The sequence below is a fragment of the Rhinatrema bivittatum genome, chromosome 17 (assembly GCF_901001135.1).
Source record: "Rhinatrema bivittatum chromosome 17, aRhiBiv1.1, whole genome shotgun sequence".
Classification (NCBI taxonomy): domain Eukaryota; kingdom Metazoa; phylum Chordata; class Amphibia; order Gymnophiona; family Rhinatrematidae; genus Rhinatrema; species Rhinatrema bivittatum.
Window position 1 is genome coordinate 23,173,801 of NC_042631.1, and position 19,932 is coordinate 23,193,732.

Consider the following 19,932-nt stretch of genomic DNA (forward strand, 5'->3'; position numbering starts at 1 on the left):
ACCACTTGCGGGTTAGTATGCCCATAAGGAAGACCTGAAGCTATAGTCCAAGTTCCTCAGGGACTTCAATGGTGTCTCAGTAAGTCACCCTAGCCTGGTCAGCAGCTAAAGGAGCAGTAAGTACAAAAAAAAAATGGAAGTAGGGTTAGTTTAGGGGTTGGGGAGGAGAGGGGAAGAGGGAGAAAGGATAGGGTAAGGGGTAAAGAGCGAACTGGGAAAGCCCTAATCACGTTGCTGCATGATTTATTCTAAAATTCCCCCCGCCGTGAGCAGAGCAAGCTACCTGGCCACACATGCGATGCGTGGACATAAAAATCTGGCGCACATGGACGCGCTGATTTTATAACATGCACGCACATGGACGTGCACATGCACCTTTTAAAATGGACCCCATATTTTCTAAGCATGCATATAATTTAGAACCTTTCCATCTGGTTGACAACTAACTAATGCAAAGGCAGCTTTCACAATTAGAGACAAAGTAGCTTAACACAATAATGACCAAAGATAAATAACTGAAGTATGACAGCAGAAAACCAGCAAAGAATTCAAAGAGCTAGCAAAATACAGGTCTTTCAGAAAATGTATTTGTACCTTCCACTTATCAATGCTGGTCTCAACAATTCAGCTCGTTGCTAGATAACTATTAGTTTTCAGCCAAGAAACTTTTCATCAGAACAAAGAATAAATATAAATATCATGCAAAGACAGTCCTGTAGAGTTTTAAAGGATATTTGGTAAAAAGGCAGAAGGTTACCATTAAACCTTATTAAATGTATGTATGTCGAGCTAGATTTGCTCTTGAAATCACCTCACCAACCAAGTTCACATCATCTATTGTCCATAGATGTGTCTCTAATAAATTTGGTGGCAATTAAGTTTGTGATGTCATTGACCAGCACTAACTATATAAACAGAAGCATTGATTATGCTATGAATGTAGCATCGGGCCTTAGCAGAAAGGCAGTACATTAAATATAAGAATAAATAATTAAATAAAAAGACTATGTGATCATAATTATCAGTGTTAATAAACTGGGGCACAGTGAGCAGAATGTAATGGGGATGAGATATTGATGGCCGCCAAACAGGAGAAGGATCTAGGGGTATTCTGATGACATCAAGGTTGATAAAGTGTGACAAGGCAGTGGGAAAAGCCAGTAGAAAACAGAGTATGTAAATAAGGGAATAACCAGCAGAAAAAAAGGAAATGGTAACACATCTGTGCAAATTACTGATGAGACTTTATTTGAAGTAATACATCCAGTTCTGGAGACTATTTATTTGGAGGAGTATAGAAAGAGTAGAGGCAATCTAGAGAAGAGTAATCTTTGAGCTTAAAGTTCTAAATATGTATAATCTTGCAGGAGAAGAGGAAGAAAGGGGATAGGATACCTCCTGGGTATAAGAGACAAACTATTTTTTTTAGCGGAAGACAGAATATAGTGAAACAAAGGGTCAGGATTTCAGGCTGGAAGATGATATATTCATGAGTAACATTAGGAAGTATTTTTTCACAGAAAAGATGGTGAATGAAAGGAACAGCCTCAGTGGAAGTGTGGGGAGAGGCAGAGAGGATTCACAGCAGTAGGAAAGTAAAGGTGAAGCCAGAAAGCGAGTAGGGTCTATGGTATCACAGCAGGTAGGGAAAATGGGCCTGGCCATCTGCCAATTTTTGTTTGGGGTTTCAAAGGAGGTGTAATTATTATATTGGAGGATGAAATATATGAGGTATATTTGGAGGAAGATGATGTTATGATTAAGATGATGTTTGTGTTATTATAAGATATTGTAATTGGATTCTGTCATGCACTGCTTTGGGTGGTCTGTTAGACAAGGAAGGTGGTATCTAAACACTTTTCAATAAATAAATAAATATATAAATAAATAGCAAATAGAGGAACAGAAAAACATTGTTACAATGGTAGCGGGATTTATATTCCCATTTTTGTTTTAATACTCAGCTAAAACCAAAAGCTCAGGAAGTGCATAAGCTTGACAAGAACTATCATTGCTAATTTTTTTTTTTTTTTTTTTTAATAAGTATCAGCTAAACAGCAAGTTAACATTAACACTGGAAGTCTAACCAGGATTAGCTTTCACTGAAAGTGGTGTCTGTTTTACTGAGAATAAGATAAAGAAATAGTCTAGTTTTCATTTCAGAGTCTGCTCTGAATGCAATATTGTCCATAAGGTTTCTGACAGAGACTAGAAAAACAGAATCCAAAAAAAAAAAAAAGATGGTTTGTATTTGGAGAGGAAGTAGCGTGCAGGGCAGGCGTCCCTGCAGGCGAGATGCCAGCTACACACAAACCACACTGCCTTTGTGTCAAACATGCACAACAAAGCAAGTGTCTGTAGTAACAAGGGCTTTGACAGTTCATTCACTCTGCACAAAAGATGCAATTTGTAGCTCGACCACCTGTTGCTTTCATCACCACATCCGCAAACTGTCAGCACAATTAATTTATTCATGGAAATGTTTTTAGTCTCTTCCTCCTTAAAAAAGTGATCCATGTGCACTAAAATATAACTAGACCTTGTCACTGTGAATAGTACAAGCACAGCAAACCACTGTGCCTTCCCAGTCTACTGACCCATTTTTTAGTCCAAACAGTACCACACTGTACATCTTGAGAGAAGTTATATGGGCTCCTTTTTAGAGAGCTTGTCATACTTTTTTTCCCCCTCATGCCAGTTATATTAAAAATGGGATAAAAGTCTACTCAAACCCAATGCACACTGATTCGACCTGGCGACACTGAGGGTCAGAAATACTAAGGGATTTCTCCCATTTGGTATCTATGAGGAGAATGCAAAATATATCTGTCCTGCCTCTCCTTAGATTGCAGTAGAAGGTCTTAGAAATGTGCTGTCATTTTTAAATGACAGAAAAATCACAACAACAATTAATTCATTTTGTCTCATTTCCCATCCAAAACCACAGACAAAAAAATGCAAAACATCTTGTGTCTGAATTTTAGCTTCTGCTAAAACAATTTAGCATACACTAAATCATTTAGTATGCTAAACACAGAAATGAAAGAACCCCAAAACATAGTAAAAAAATGAAAACTAAAATAAAAGTTTTAACCATGAACACTCCTATAAAGTAGCACAATATATTCTCTCTGCAATTCAAGCCCATACAGATACTACTTGCTCAGTATTAAACACTAATACTTAAAAGCACATAATGTAATGGCACTGACTCATTTCTTTGGAAGATGGTAGCAGAGCTGGAAGATGATAGCAGACTGTCACCAGAGGAAAGAAACCAAACCTAATGTTCCATGCTTAGTGAAGAGTAAGAGAGTGCAAAAAAAATAAATGTGAATACAGATTGGCACTCATAGTTTAAGAACATATAGGAAATATCTTTATGAATATATATAAATATAATTCTGTCAGCTATTGAGCTTGAGTTGATATAAATGGTACGTAAAACAAATATAAATGTTAAAGCTGATTTTGTGAGCCACAAATTAGAAAACTTAAGATGAGGCTCAGGAGCATATTATTTTTAGAGCAAATACAGTGATATGTTATTATTACACAGCATTCGGCTACTCCAAAGTTATTATTCCTGATTTGCAAACCCAACTTAAAATGTCAGGGAGGTGCACCATGTACTGTAACATGCCCTACCATCAGGACTGGTGCATCAGGAATGGAGAAACTCGTAGTTTTGTATTATGACCTGTTTTGTGAAAGGAAATACATATTTTTCTGAATTCATCACATTTTTTAGAAATAGCCATTTTACCCCAGTTTACAAAGCAGTTTCAAGTTATTAACGTTAAGGGATCATATCAGTTGCTAGATCTGTGGTCTCAATGAAGGATATAGATTTGGTTCTACAGTTATCAGAGCAGTTTAGGAACAGTTTAAGCTGAAAGGGTTATTAGTAGGAGGAGAGGCTTTACTGAGAGGAATAAAAATCTCTCAGTGTAAAGTGATATTCACTGTACCTCACTGGCCATTTCTTTCTGAATACAGTGAGCCATACACACAAATAATTTATTGTTATAATGTGAAAATCTACTTTTAGCAGTTTCCCATTAAACTATAGTGCATAAAAATGGTCTGGAGAGCCAGTCCACAAAATGTGAGTCACAAACTGCACCAGTGATGCCACTGTCCATCTCCCAACATGGCCCCAACCAAAGAAGAAAACAGGCATCCACCAATAAAGTAAAGTTCCAAGATATAGTTCATGTGAACAAGCTGACATGGCTGACAAAGAACGTCAGCCCCTCTAGAACCAAGTGACAGAGGACTACTTCCTATAAGAGGTGAGTGAAGCAGTTTTGTGCCAATGAAAGGCATTACATGTGCTTTCTGGAATCCCATCTTAGAGGGGTCATTTTTGTTGGCTGGGTTCTGCTGAAAGATGTAATATAAATACATAGTACTATGGTTCACAAAATAGGTTGCAGTTATGTGTTTGTAAGGAGCAACTCTGCTCTCTTTGAAAAGGAGAATATGGGGGAAGCGGACTGTGTTCCCACTTGTAATTTGCTTCTGTTTCAACTTCAGTGTAGGTTGGCCCCCTTTATAAACCAATGTCCTCCCCTCTTTAGAGATTAGAAACAAATACAAAATGTTCACATGCTTAACCCCAAATAGTTCTTTTGCTAAAGTCCCCTTCCTTGCTTTATCTTAATGCTGCACAATTATTTGTACATGCAAGAGTCAGAAGTGCATCGGCATGTGTGACTTATTTCCGCAGCCTTGTGTGAGCAGCAAGGAAAGCAATACAGCAGGAGTAAGAGTCTCACTAACCCTCTTGGAAAAATACTACATAGGGGATAGGGCAGTGGAAATAGTACCAAAAAAGGTTCATTATATAAGTGTAAGCTATTAATGGTAACGGACATGGAGCAAGACAAGATGAGGTGTATCAGATGCTCAGCTAACGGAAAATAAGAATATATGGAACTGCATGGAGCACAAGAACGCGTCAGGGCCTGCCCCTGCTGCTCACAAACACAACGAGCAATCAGACAAATAGACTGGATCCAAAATTAAACAAAAGACATTTACAACTTATTCCTATGTTTGTGTGTTACCTCCAAATACTTAACGTCCAGCTCATCATCCAGTTCCAAGATACTGTGCCTTGATTAAAGCAACTGTCCCCGTCTTACCCAGGCATATGGCCTGCCTGTTATGAGCAAGCTTGATTCTAGACAATTATAGCTGAGCAAATTTCATACATAGCACTTGACTATATGACTGCTGCATTTTGCTTTTACTCAAAGCAAATTCAAGATGAACTATGATACAGCACTACAAATGAGGCCCATAGAGTACCCAACAATGGGTGGTAAGGCAGAAAAGGTTAAAACGAGACTCATTAAATGATAACATTCCTTTATATCTTCCAGAATCTTTATAATAGGAAGGCATTGTACTAGTTCTTTCATCACACTCTGTTGTCCTATATATGTGACACCCCCCCCCCCCCCCTATCATCTGCACAAAGTACGAAGCTGTCTGGTTGCTAAAAATACAAACTTTGCTGAGTTCAGTAGCTGGCACGTTCACATCATATTATAAAATGTCAAATCCTTTCCAAGCACTCTGCTGATGAGAAATATATATGCAAAACCTCCTGTAACTGGAATAAAAAGCCATCAACCAAAGAAAAGACCGGATAAACTGAATATAAAATGTCCATCTTCTTTAGCCTTTTGAGAATTGGATCAAATGAGTGCTACAGATGTATCAAGAGATATTATTGTTATCAAAATACCGTATTTATATCACTATCAACACAAAACAGGCAAAGAATTTCGCCTGCTCTGTAACCACAGTAACACAAGCAGATATATTCAAAGGACTAACATGCCAAATTCAATTAAAAGAAAAAAAAACAAACCATACTCAGATGAACATTATCCAAAGATGTATGCTGGCATGAATTTTTTTTTTGTATTTTTGTTTTTGGAGTTCTTTTCATTTTCAAGTGTCAAAATGTTGAAAAACGATGCCTCAGAATGTAGAGAGGAGTTGGGTGAAGACACTTTGTGCTTTCCTTTGCTCGCCTCATCAGGCTGTGATTTCGATTGGTCCAGGTCACGCATGCAAAGGGCAGAAGCATCTTGAACTTTCACCCTTTCACGTCTCGTTCACTGGACGACCGATTTCCCACTGCTGCACTTTTTTGGAAATGTCAACTCCTGGGAAACGTCCAGTGCGTTGGGGGACGTCAAATTGCAAGCATTTGATTCAGCATCTTCGACAGGTGTGGCTAAAGCTTCTGAACACTTTTCTAATGGAATTCCATGTGAAAAATACTTCTTCTATATCTTCCGGACTTTACAAAAGGTGCCTGTTTCCTAATGACGTAACTGAGCTGTGATATAGTGACTGTGGATATATACCACTGCCAGTATTTCTAGGAAATACTTTAGAACTCAGAATGTGATGCCTCTTTCAGAAAGCAAAAATAAATAAGAGATAAGAAATGTGAATGACCCAAATATCAAAAACACTGAATTTCATTCAAAACTTTCCCCTCCCACATTCTTTTAAAGATTACAAAAAAAAAAATTCAATATAACAACAATTTTGCTTGGTCTGTTTAAAAGCAAGAGTATAAGACATGGATAGGGAGCTGGAATCCTGGCTTTGTCCTTAGGAGTAGGGCTCAGGCTGCGCCCTTTGCTGCTACTCACAGGCCAATTTACTGTCAAAGCTGGAGAGAGCAATAGCAAAGGCTTGTAGTGCACACATTGGGTAGTTGTAGTCCATGGTAAACGCATCCTCAGCCACACGACCAAACTGCATCACTATGTAGTCAGCTGAAACAAAGGAAATAAAAACAAAAACCATGAAACATACAAAAATACACTTGGTTAAAGTTACTTCTTTGTATTGGTGCATCTCTCTCAAAATATATACTAGGGATATGCAATTGTTTTAAATGAATGGCATATCTGAACTGAAAATGGCCTTACCCAAACAATACCCAACAATTTGGGGGTATTTTCAGTTCATTGGAAAAGATGACCTCCTAATCCCTCAACACTGCTCCATAGGGCTGCCCAGGGGTCTCTACAGTCCTCTCCAATCCCCACTTTGCACCCCCCACCAAAGAAATCTGCCTGGAGTGAGCCATACAAAGAAATGACTAGACAAGAAAATGGTGCCAGCCAGCCAGCCCTCAGAGCAGCACCATTTTGTCATCACACAGCACCGGCACCATTTTTAAAAGAATTTGCGGCAGGCAGGCAGCACATGGGCATTGCTTCTGCCCCTTTCTTCAGGATTGGAGGGGAGAATGCAGGGACTTTGGGAGGTCCCAGCGGGGCTCGGGTCAGCCCATCCTAGTAGGCCTGGACCCCCACTGCTTTTTTTTTTGGGAGCGGTAAGGTGGAGATGGAGGGCCTTTGGGAGGCCCCGTTTCATTTATTATTCTTTTGGGGAGGGGATTGTGGGATATTTTATGTTTATTTTGGTTTGGGAAACCAACCAAACCTAAACAAACATTAAATGAACTGAAAAACAAATCCCCTCAAATATGAACCACACTGAATTTCTTTGGCCTGCACATCCCTAGGGGGTAATTTTCAAAGCCATTTACGCTGTTCTATAGTTGACCTGAGCTCAGTGCGCCTGTGACCAGGTTTCGCACATACTGTTAACGTGCACGGAGGACCGGTGCTCCAGGGATCAGAGGTGGGGTAGGGTTTGGAATTTACGTGCATACTTTTGTATTTTAGAAAGTCCGAGTGTAAGGGTATGTGTGTAAGTTACGTCCTCTGAAGCAGAGGTGTAACTTTATGTGCGTAACTGCACGTGTGTACTCGACCGATTAGCAGAGGTTTTATCAGTGTGAATTTCTGTGCTAAGCTCAGTTTCAAAATACTCAGTAAAGTCTGCATGTACAATGTACTGCTATGTGGGGTGCTAGAACTTACCCTCCCAAGAGACATCCATCGTATATACATATACTAGCAGAAGCCTGCAAAAACTTTGAAGTCAAAGTAATCTCTTTATTGCAACAATACTTCTATAAAAACAAGATTTCTAGTTTCTTCAGAAAGACTTAGGGGAGGATTTAGATTGGGAGGGGAGCGAGGTGTCCCTTCCTTGGCTCTAGTCTTGCTCCCTAAGGTATCCCCCCACCCTTTTTCACCATTCCTACCTTCCCTTCATTCTGTCCCTCAGCACTCCCAAAAGTCCCAGAGTGCCACAGCAGTACCCTTTCAAGTGGCTTGCTGGAGCAGGCTTCTCCTTGGTACAATTACAATTCTTTTTGGCCCGGGTATTTGCCACCTTCACAATTTGAGGCAATTGCCTAGGTTGCCTAAACCACCACGGATCCCTTTTCTCAACCCCGTCAATGACTCCTCCAGTTGTCCGGCATCCATGGCCTCTGTAGCTACTAGGGTGCCTGCCACCAACCTCATGGCACACCAGTCATAGCTCCATACTACCATCAAAGCCCAATGTAGCTACTCCCATGGCTCTCTTCATCACGGACATTGCCTCCAGCACAAAATCTAGCCCCTTTCCCCAGCTGCCACTGCAGCTGGCACATTGGATGCAGCCTCTCTCTGTTACCAGTGTAGCCCATCTCCCCAATGATGCAGCCCGCCTAAATATTACTCACTTTTCCTGCTGCATGTTACTGGCTACTCAGGAGTAGAGATGTGAATTGGAACTGAAATCGGATCCGATTCTGGTTCCGATTCACATCTCTACTCAGGAGTGGTATTCAGGCTCCTGTGTGTGTTCCCTCGAGGAGCCTGCACATTCCCTAAGCTGAATTCTGAAAGTGCAAGTAGGGATAACTCCTCCACCCTTTTCCTTGGTCAGAGTATTCTTCCCTACAAGATCCTCTCTGTTCTCTTCTACAACTTTGATTGTTGAGAGAACTAGGCTTCAGAGTGAGGATGCTTAGGTATCAGGGGTTACAGCCTTCTGTGATGTGAAAGAAGACAATGTAGCAGGCCTGATTTAGAGTTTGGAACCTCTGCAAGGCCAGTTTATGGAGGAAAGAATACAGAAGAGACTAAGATAAAGGCAGAACTCACAAATCTCACAGAAGAAAGAGGCTCTCTCTGGCTTGCTGAGAGGGACACAGTCACGGAAGCTCTCTCACTACTCTCTTGAATGGGATACTTTCTTCCAGGGAGTCAAAAATGCAAGTCCTCTGCTGCAGAAGATCTAAGTGACTTGGAACCTGAGCTTAGTTTTAAAGGGATGTGGCTTCCATTCCTCTCAAGCCTCATGGGGCAACTCTGAGTCTTGTTGTTGAAGCGGTCTCCTTGGTGGCCTTTGGAATTTCAAAGAAAAGGGTATCTCTACGCCCAATACTATCCCTCTTCTAAAGATTATGTTTCACTTCTATCAGAATCAGGTTTTTCTCACTTATAATGGTGAGAAAGTCAGGGATGTAGGCCATTCTCAAGTACATTGAGGGTCACCTTTAGATGCTTTGTAAGTGACCATTTTTCTTGGAGAGGTTTCTGATTTGTCCTATTAAAGCACAGTGGTTTGTAAAGCATTGATTTCAGCAGGAATCAAGGAGATAACTTCGGCCTGCTGGTGCAAGTCTGCAGGTTCCAGAGGGCTGGTCCCAGGACTCCTCATATGCAGAATCAGAACCTGTGTTTCCAGAGGATAATGGCAGGGTAGCATCTTTGTTTCCATTGCATCCGCATTTAAATAGGCCAGGGAGGCAGTACTAGTGCACATGGAGCAGGGCCTGGTTGGCACTCCCATTTTAGCCATAATCAACAGACATTTTATCACTACTTTGCACAGAAAAATAAAAAAAATCAAGCATACCAGGCTCTTTACTTTTCATTTTCCTCCGATAGTTGAACAGGGAAGTTTGATGGGATCTACATATTTTTCCTCAGGCACTGCAGAGCCTGCACAGCCCAATTCTCTACTGAGTTATTTCAGCAGGCCAGGAAAAATTAGGCCTTGGACCAGAAGTCCTGAGAGCTATTATGGATTCCTCCCATCTGATCTGGGGGGAACTTGAGTACATCCCATGTTTTTGAGTTAGTCTGGCAGGGACATTAAGGAAGGAGAAATTTTAATTTACCTGTTGATTTCCTTTCCTTTATTCCTGATGGACCACTCCAGTACCCATCCAGGGAAGCCACAATGATTAAGGACTCTCAATCTGATAAAATCAGAAAACTAGCCATGAGTACGTTGTTGCCTATTCTGAAGGTAGCTAGCCTAATCATGACTGAGTTGTAGGGATTATCTAGTTCCTGGTATAATCATGACCTTTATGTAGGAATTATCTAATGACCATGGTGTGAAGTTTCTTAGCTACCTCAGGCTTTGTTTATGGTAGTGACTTAGCTTTGAAATAGGATACTGAAGAGACCATAAGAGACTGGGAAGCACTCCAGGATAAAGGCTATGCTGCAAGTTTTTTGTTTAATAAACAATACTGCCTCCCTGTTGTTCTCCCAGAATAGAGGGCCAGTGTGCTATCAGTAGCTCCTGCTGTCGGACTCACCAAGAGAACAAAGTCACCTGAGTGGACAGGGGAAATCTGTCCCACCAGGAACATCATCCAGATTATCCCCAAGATTTGGCCTAAGCTCCACTAGGAACCTGAGCTTAAAATCTTCCCAGGAACAGCCTACTCATAGCTGTAGCATCAATACACATCTGCACCATCTGCTGGAGAAATATTGAAGAGCTGAAAGCAACACTAGGCCCTATAGTGGGAGTGAAATCAGCTTTGTGCTTTTATTCATTGTCTTCATCTGCTAGCAGGGGGAACATAACCCACTTGTCTGGACTAGTCCAGCACCAAACCCCGTCCCCCAAAAGCACATACACTTAGGATGGCTAAATCTAGCTCTCTCCCCTCCCCCATCATATCTAACCATCAAATTCTCTAATTATGCAGCTTCAGTCCATTGAAAATTGATCACTGAAGGCTCTTTTTTTAAGCATTGAAGCAGAGCTGAGAATTAAAGAAGTCTTTCTGAAAATAGTATTGATTAGTCATTTAAAAAATTCTGTAATTGTAAAATCATTACGAACTGGCTTCTTTGTCGTATGCTTTTAGTGGTTTCAGGAAAGTAAAGATACTTACGATCATTATCATGGATAATCTGGAAATTTTTGACTGAGGCTTGTGTAACACGACCATGAAAATTTAAAACATAGGACTGAGTGTCATCATTCCAGACAGGGGTTTTGTTGTGCAGCTCAATGACGCTTTCTGTGTTTTTGTTCTGCCACCTTGCGAGTAATGTTTCGTGCTCCTGCATAAATCACAAGTCAGTACTTTATCTTTGTTAAACAAAGGACCCAATTTACTAGATACACACAATCTGTAAAACCAGCTGGGACCTGCCGCTGATGGCAAACACTGAAAAAGGCCCTCGAAGACTAGATCCACAAAACCCAGGTGGGCTGGCTGAAACGGAGTAAGAGATGGCAGCCCAGATGTTAGCAGAACTGGCCAAAAAAAGAAAAATGTGGTTGCCGTAAAGTCCACTTGAATAGTCAGAAAATAAAGGTTAATCTCTATTTCTGTGCAAAAAAAAAAATTACTGTAAAATTGAAAAATTAAAATGCCTCATAATTCTTCTAAAAATGAGGAAGACGTTTTAACATTTTTTTTGTATAAGGCTGAACTTTGAAAATCTGAATGTTTGATTATCTCAATGGTATGGCAGCAAAAATATCAAATTGAAGCAAGACTTGCCTGTCCTGCTGAACCAGTTCCTAGTGCTGAGATACTACTGAAATTCTGTTGCATTAATCTGCATACCTGTGCTTCTGCACCACAACTGCAAACAAATGTCTTTTGTTGTAGTGCTACTTGGTGACCCTAAAACTTACATATTTCGCTATTTATTTCTTTGTCCACATTTATAACTTGTTCCTCTCCAAAGGCCCAAGATGAAAGTACATACTGTAAACATAAAGAAAGTTTGCTGACTATAAATGGTGTTTTCCATAGATAGCAGGATGAATTAGCCATTACATGTGGTTGGGGTGATATCATTCAGCGGTACCAAATTAACTATCTTAGCTAGTAGAGTTTTTGTTCTACTGAGCATGTGCAGAAATTCACACTCAGGCGTTGCCTTCTAAGCTCCCTCAGTCGATTTGAGAGCTAATTCTAGCTAAGTAGTCAAGTATCCAGGGAGGTGGGTGGGGATTTAGTATGGCTAATTCATCCAATCTATGGATAACACTGTTTATGGTAAGCAAACGATTGTTCCATCAATAAGCAAGGCTGAACTAGCCATTACACGTGGGAAGTCCCAAGCTGAGGGTTGCAGCGAGCATTTATTGAATAAATAACCCTGACCCACCATGAGCGTAAACTACTGCATGAACAGGCTATGCAAAATTGCTTGTCCAAATTTACTGTCACTCTTCAAGAGGTTGTCCAGATAGTAATGGGACATAAAGTTATGTATTGACAACCATGTAGCAGCTTTTCAGATGTCTTAAATATATGGTTCACAGATGAGCCATGGCTCTCACCTGATGTCTTGATGGTTCCTGTAATTTGTAGGCCTGCTCACTTATAACAGTATGCAATGCAGTCCACTAGCCAGTTGGACAATGTATGTTTGGCCACTGCTATGCCCAGCCTGTTAGGATTGTAAGAGATGAATAACCACAAAGCCTGACAATGTGGTTCAATTCTTCTCTTGTAGTAAGCTAAGGCCCATTTACAGTCTAAGGTATAAAGGGCTTTCTCACCTTTACGTATTTGTGGCCTCGAGACAAACACAAGTAGCACAATGATTTGATTAATATGGAAAACTGACACAATATTTGATAGAAATTTTGGGTGGGTGCAGAGTACCATTCTATTGTGGTAAGGGGGATAATGAAACAAAATTTGAAGTTCGCTAACTCTTCTGGTTGAGGTTACTGTTACAAGAAATATTACGTTCCATGTTAGAAACTTGAGAGAAGCAGATTCCAAATGTTCAACTGGCAGCTTTATCAGTTGTGCCAAAACCACAAGCCTTTCATCTTCAGATCCCACAAGCCTTTCATGAATTTGGATACTCATGGATAAATAGAGATAGGTTTACTGTTGGATTGAAATGGTATGAGACTATGACACTAAGATGTACTCTTACTAATGAGGTGGCAAGACCTGAATCAGAAAGAAAGAACAAATTTATTTGGTAACTCTTTAGGTTCGCATGTGAATGGATTCAAATTATTGTGTTGATACCATGTGGAGAACCTTTTCAATTTAAAACCATAAGCTCTTCTAATAGTTCTTTTGGCAGATACTATTATTTTCACTACTTCTTTGAGTAAGGACAATTCTTTAATCATTGTGTTCAACATCCAAGCCTTCAAGTTGAGGGTTTGGAGTTAGTAAGGATAGACATGACAGACAGGTATCAGTGGATGGCTGGACAGCTGAATTAGATACATGAACAAGACTTGTCTGGGTCATACTCAAGCTATGAGGATCAGAACATTTTGCACTATTCTAGCTGTAAGAGGAATCATTGGAAAAGTTTACATGAGATCTGCATTCCAGTCTAGCAGAAAAACATCCTGAGTTGACCTGCTAGGAAGAATGAAACAAAATTCTTCTAGGTTTCTAATTTGTTCTGATGCAAATAGGTCAACTGGTGGAAATCCCCATAGATTGAACAATCTGTTGGTTGTTGATTGCTGAAGAGACCACTTTTGTTATTGAAAAACTCTGCTGAGATGCATGGGAAAATCTCTGCTGAGTAGCATGGGATCTACTTAGTGTTTGGGTACTTGCCAAGAACTTGTAGCTTGGATTGGCCACTGTTGGAAACAGGATGCTGGGCTTGATGGACCCTTGATCTGACCCAGTATGGCAATTTCTTATGTTCTTATGATCGGCCAACATGTTGGCAATGCCTGGAAGCATGCAAACATCAAGCTTGCAGGACAGCTTGATGTCTGCATGCTCATTCCCATATCTTTCTTTCTTCTTGGCAAAGAGTCCATGGCCCTGTGCCCCCTTGTTTATTCATGCAGAACATGGTAAAGAAAGTTAATAGGGCATAGCTGATCACTCAACTCATGGAGACTGATTTGAAATTGTTTCTCTCAAAATGACTATGTTCCTTGAGTTCGAAAAGAGCCTGTATGTGCCCCTCTAACTCCTTGTGAGATAACATCCACTTTAACATCAGTTGATATCACATTATCTGGCAATTGTTATGCAACTCAGTATATTTTCCCCTTGTGTGCTTCATATTGCTCTGGGTCATTCCTTATTTCATAGACGATGGCCCATGACATGAAATTTGCTGTTGGGTTTTTGGTTTGTTTCTCTCAATAATGGCCCTTATTGTGACATGGGCTTTCCTGCTCTCCCTTCGCCCATAGAGGAGGAAAAATAAATTAATCCTTCTACAGTTACAGATTATTTAGGCACTGTGACTCACATTACGAGGTCTGATGGACACGCGCTCATGGTCCATATTCATTCCAGGGATGACCACGCTCATTTTACGAGGTCCTTTAAAACCCAAGACATTTGTTTCCTAAAAGACATACAAAAGGAAAAATACCTATGATATAACTCAGCATTGTGAGGAAAGTAAACATCCTTAATACATTCCTGTCCAGTGATCATAGGGTATTATACTTGTTAATTAATCTGATTGTTGAACATCTAAGGCTATAGTGCTTATCAAAAGATTACTTCTTCAAATACATGGTAACATTTTAAGTAGCTAAAAAGAAAAAAAAAGACACATTTAGATCCAGCCTCCTAATAAAGTACTTAGTGAAATTGTTAGAACTGGCTTCTGGATGTTTTCAACCCCATTCATTTTTTATTTTTTTTTGATATGACAATATCCTCTTGCTCCTTCGGGCATCTGGCTCAGTTGGGATCTGGTGCCGCAAGTCTTTCCCCTATTTTACATCTTGCCCTTCTTACTTTAATCCAGTCATTGCAGCATGGCCCCCTCAGCTGGAGGGCCATGCACCAGCGATGTTTTGCATGAATGATTTACTTTCTCCGCGAAAGCTGTGAATGTTGAATTAAAAACCTCCCTGCTCCCCGTCAATGCGGAGTACAGAAGACCTAAGCTAGGAATGTCACAGCACTGCCACTGAACCACCAGGCTAGCCCATATTCCACCCCATTCTAATCATTACTATAGGGAAATATAGAATGGTCTAAGGGATAAAGTCGAGAAAATATAGTTCAATGACAAAATCTCTCATGACCTAAGAGTTCTGATTTAGAAAAGAAAGTGGCTAGTCCTTGTACTCTTTTGCTCAAAAGCTGGTTTTGCAGACAATAGGCCTTATCCAAAAAGGACGTTTTGTCATTGTATGCCCATGAAAAAAAAAAAAATAAAATAAAAAAATAAATATATATATATATATATATATATATATATATATATATAATTTTTTTTTTGGAATCCAATGTCTTGTTCTGCTTCTCTCTCACATTTGGAATCATACAACGATTTTTCTCCAGCTAAGCTTTGAAATATGCAAAGTATTCCTTCTCACTCAACACTGAGTTGCCGAAATTTGGGAAGGTTTCGGGTGTGCCATTGTGTGACCCAAAGATGTCTTGCTTTCAAGAAGTTACACATGCTAAAATCTAGCAAAGAAATATCAGAAAAACAGAAAAATAAGCAGAATACATTTTCAAAGGATCCCTTGTTGCCTCTGATTCTACCCTCAAATGGTAGTTTATTTAACAGAGGATACGCTGCTAAGATAAATGGTGGTAGCAGTATCATCTGATGTGTATAGAGTCATTTAGACTACAGAATCTAAATTGCTACTTCTATCCTGAAATGAGCTTTATATTCTTTAGGTGACCACTAGGTGTCAGAGGAGATTTATTAGCTTTCCTTCTTGTCATAATGCTAGAATGAGATTATTACAAACTGTATTAACTCTGGAGATGTGAGAAAACCTTTGCAGAAGGCTCTGACAAAGGTCAATAACTAAATTGCATTTGATTAGCCTGGTTCTTGTAAGTTGATTTGGAATATGAAAGGAATTTCAAAATAGTTTGTTTTCCCTGAAATATCCATGCTCTGAAAATTTGAGGATTGACACCTGTACTGTATGATTTTCCAGAAACATTTGAGATGATGCTTTATTCTAAATATGACTGCACTACAGATCCACACTGAGCATCTCTAATTTTAATGTTGGCTTTTGTTCTCTCAGACTCCATTGTTAGTAATGGATAACAGTCATTCAATGGTTCTCAATACTATTCTGGAGTCAGGCCTAACCAGTCTGGTTTTCCAGATATTCATGAGACAGATTTATATATACTGCAGACCCAGTGTAAGCAAATCCATCTTATACATATTTACTGTGGCTGTCCTGATTACCAGACTGGTTAAGAGGACCTATAAAACTAGGTTGAGAACCACCCAGTTTTAGTAAACATCTAGTCACCTAGTCACAATGCTTGGCACATATTCCACTACAGTGAAACTCTGCAATAAGGGAGGTAATTGTTCTCTGTGGTTTTCATCTACTGTTTGTTAATGTGTTGATTTATTCTTAAGTATTAATATTTTTGCTTTATAGATTTATGTGTTGTAATTTGATGTTATGAACTGTACTGAAAGTGCATTAGCTAAATCTAAATAAAAAAATAAATGATGTGCTGTTGGTCATCAATATTATAAGCAGAATATAAGAGTTTCAAAATAAATAAAAGATGGCAATTTTCAATCAAGTAATGAATGAGGCGATACAGTAATCTGTAGGGACATAAGGTTAATCCACCAAGGGTGTCCATTTGACATTTCACCTTGCATGATATGTTCTTTAGAAAGTCTTAAGATGCTTTCAATAAGAATCAGTACAGGTCACAAAATCATGGCAGTTCTGTATTACTGGAAGGCACTAATTAAGGGAGCACAGCATTGATAGCCACAACAACAGTCTTAAGGATAATGTCTGCTGCTGAAGGCACAATCATTTAAATACAGGGATCTAATACAGATATATTTTGTGGCACTGTGCAAACCATTTTTCTTGTCCCTTTTCCATACAGCCATTTTTTCATGAACTTACATAGCAAATGGCCGCAAGTTCTTGGCGCAGATTACTTGTCTCTAGGCTTGCCGTCATTTTCACTGGATTTACTCCATTGTCATACACTGTAAACTTGGTCCCCATAAGGTTTGATCTTTGAAAAATAGAAATACAAAAAAAATCAGTCTATGAAGTTAATCTCACAAGCACTGCTCAAGGAAAAAGCTTAACTCATATAAGGATGCTGAAAACCCATAATTCATTTAGTACTGCCCTGGAGAAACCTTCAATAAGCATTTTTTACCAAGATGTGAGCTACTATATCAAGGTTCTTTTAAATTTCAAAATATTCAAAAATTTCTAAATATTTCTTATTAAAGCTACTAAAATGGCAATAAAAAGAGGAAGCAAGATTATATGGCACAGGATATTTAGATATGCCTTATTGGTACCGTTAAAAATAGCATGAAACAAATAGTCCAAATCAAACTCTAGTAGCTGGCAAGTATTTTCTGTATAAAGGAGATATAATTGATGAAAAAAGCTTAATCGGTCAATCTGATAGACCAATTTGGCTTTTTCTGGGTCTGCGACAGAAAGACAAATCAGGCAAGTAAAATAAATACAAAACCAACAAGATTATGGGATTAATGGATGCCATGACATCAAACACAACCAAATTCATATCATCTCTACACCAGCATCAAAACCAGAACTTGATTATATTGCAATAAAACACTAATATCTTTATTTGTCAAACTCACAGTGAAAATCAGGAGGAAATAAATCACTCTCAGCAGAATAAATAAACTAACATGAGTTTTGTAAATGGCTCTTTCCATGAGGTAAATGGTGCATGACATGTACATATAACTCTTCATGGTGTTTCAAACCTTCCTCCAATGACCCGGACCTATCTTCAAGATGGTGCAAATTATATGACCGCAGCAAGCTCCATGGTCACAGGCTAGCAGAAGGAAGAACAGCTGCATGGGGGCAGAAGGAAGGGGAGAGCTGGATCCTGTCTGGTGAGAGAGGCAGCAGGAGGAAGAATTGGCTTGCCTCCATCAATCTTAGTAGGACTGTGTCTCATCCCAGGTATTAACTCTATGATACAGAAGAGCTAGCACCAGGAGGGCAGCAGGACCAGGACATTCAAGCTTTCAAACCTGTTGCTGCTTCCCTGACTCCTACAGCGTTTTGGCATATTGTGCTCAGGAGAACAAAATCAGCTGCTGGAGGTAGGAGATGCAGTGGCAGCTCAGCAATGATCCTCTCAATCCCACAATGGCTACAGAGAAAGAGGTGAGAGCAGAGCTGGGGAGAGACAAGAAAGAAGGATGTGTGGGGAATGGTGTGAGCAAGGGGGAGAGAGAAAGGGATGAGCAAAGGTGGTGAAAAGGGAAAGGAGAAGAGCAAATGGAAGACAGAGATGCATAATAGGGTGAGGAGAAGAGGTGATCCCAGAGTAACAGGAGAAGAGCAAGAGCAGAGACATAAAGAAAGGTGAACAAGGACAGGTGTGGAGAGAGGGAGAAAGGGGATGAACAGGGGGGAAGGAAGAGAGGGGGAAAGAAGAGTAGACATACCTAATACAGTAATGAAATGAGGGACCCTGCATTTCGTTACCAGAAGATCAAGAACATTTAACAGGAAGAATACTCTCCCAGACTACCAGGATCCTTTTTTTAATGGCTGGGGATTGAGGAGGCCACTGAATTCCAGGAATCTTTAGTTTTTTGGACAGGGGGTGCTCAGAAGGGAGAGGTATTTGAGAAGCTGCATGGGCACTATTTTTGATTAAGGGAAGAGGCTGGGGAAGGGAGTGAGCTGTCACCACATGGTTTGCCTTTTTATTTTTTATTTTTGTGGGGCCAGAGCCATCTTGGATCACCATTGCCTCCGGTGATCTCTGGGAGGGGGGGGGGGGGAAATCGGGCCATCTGGCCTGAAAATTTTCCCATGGGACCATCGAGGACCTGCGTTAGTGTCCCAATGCTCCCCCAGGAAAATTCCTACACCTCTCAAATGCGCAAAAATAACAGAGCTGACTTTTTTCTAAATCAGCCACGTTATTTTATTAACATAGAATTGCTTATGCATGCTGAGGTGAACATTGAAAGCAGGATATAACTTATCCGGCTAAGTTACCAAGATATTAAGCGGCACGGCTATACCGCTAAATATCCGTATAAAAGTCGCTACTTAGCCGGATAAGTTATATCTGGCTAAGTTAGACGCTTTCTATGGCAGGTCTACCTTATCCGGTAGTGCTGCCCTGATCTGCCTATTGCCCATCCACTGATTTTCTGGCTATCTAGAGGCCACTGAACATAACCGGATATTCAGCGGTCTCTATATAGCCGATAAGTCCTACTTACCTGGCTATTTAGCGCTAAACATACTTTGAATATCTGGCTCAAGCTGGTTTACATGCATTAGGAAATTTTATGCATGCAAGAGGGAGAAAATTTGCATTTGCATGTGATGAGCGCTATTAGATTCACTCCATGTTGGACGTGCATTGAATATGCGCTAATCCCCTTCTTGCATTAGGGGATTGATTATTGCCTATTCAACCCGCGCACTGTATTGCTGAACGCACTGTACTGCATCGGCCCCGGAGTGCTCACATTATCTTTTAATGTACCGAGTGAATAAGTTTCTGATAAGCTTCGCTTTACTTCTTTTCAGTTATCAGTCTGATCTCTCCCCTAACAGTATACCTTTGTAACTGAGGACATAATTACCTAAGTTTCCCGACAAAACTCTCTCCACCTCGAGACAAGTCCGTTGGGTCTATAGAGATGAGGTAATTGGAAGTCTTGCTCTTCTTTCGTTTTCTTCCAGCCAATAAAAACACCTAAGAAGCCACAAAATATCATATTCTACAACCTGTGGGCAAAGGTTGTGAAAACAGCTTGCTGTGGTATA

The 19,932-nt window shown here is 40.0% G+C and overlaps 1 protein-coding gene across 3 annotated transcripts in view; it reads right to left on the minus strand.

Moving 5' to 3' along the window:
- Positions 1-6,490: 6,490 nt before the first annotated feature.
- The window catches only part of TUB (TUB bipartite transcription factor), a 110,052-nt gene continuing 96,610 nt past the window's right edge, over positions 6,491-19,932 (minus strand). For all 3 annotated transcript variants that reach the window (XM_029582596.1, XM_029582595.1, XM_029582594.1), the window contains 5 exons: positions 19,749-19,861; positions 17,038-17,152; positions 14,412-14,510; positions 11,087-11,258; positions 6,491-6,809 (listed from right to left, as the gene is read on the minus strand). In XM_029582596.1, coding sequence (XP_029438456.1) covers positions 6,676-6,809; positions 11,087-11,258; positions 14,412-14,510; positions 17,038-17,152; positions 19,749-19,861 — 633 coding nt within the window. In that variant the 3' untranslated portion in view covers positions 6,491-6,675. The remainder of the gene's footprint in view (positions 6,810-11,086; positions 11,259-14,411; positions 14,511-17,037; positions 17,153-19,748; positions 19,862-19,932) is intronic.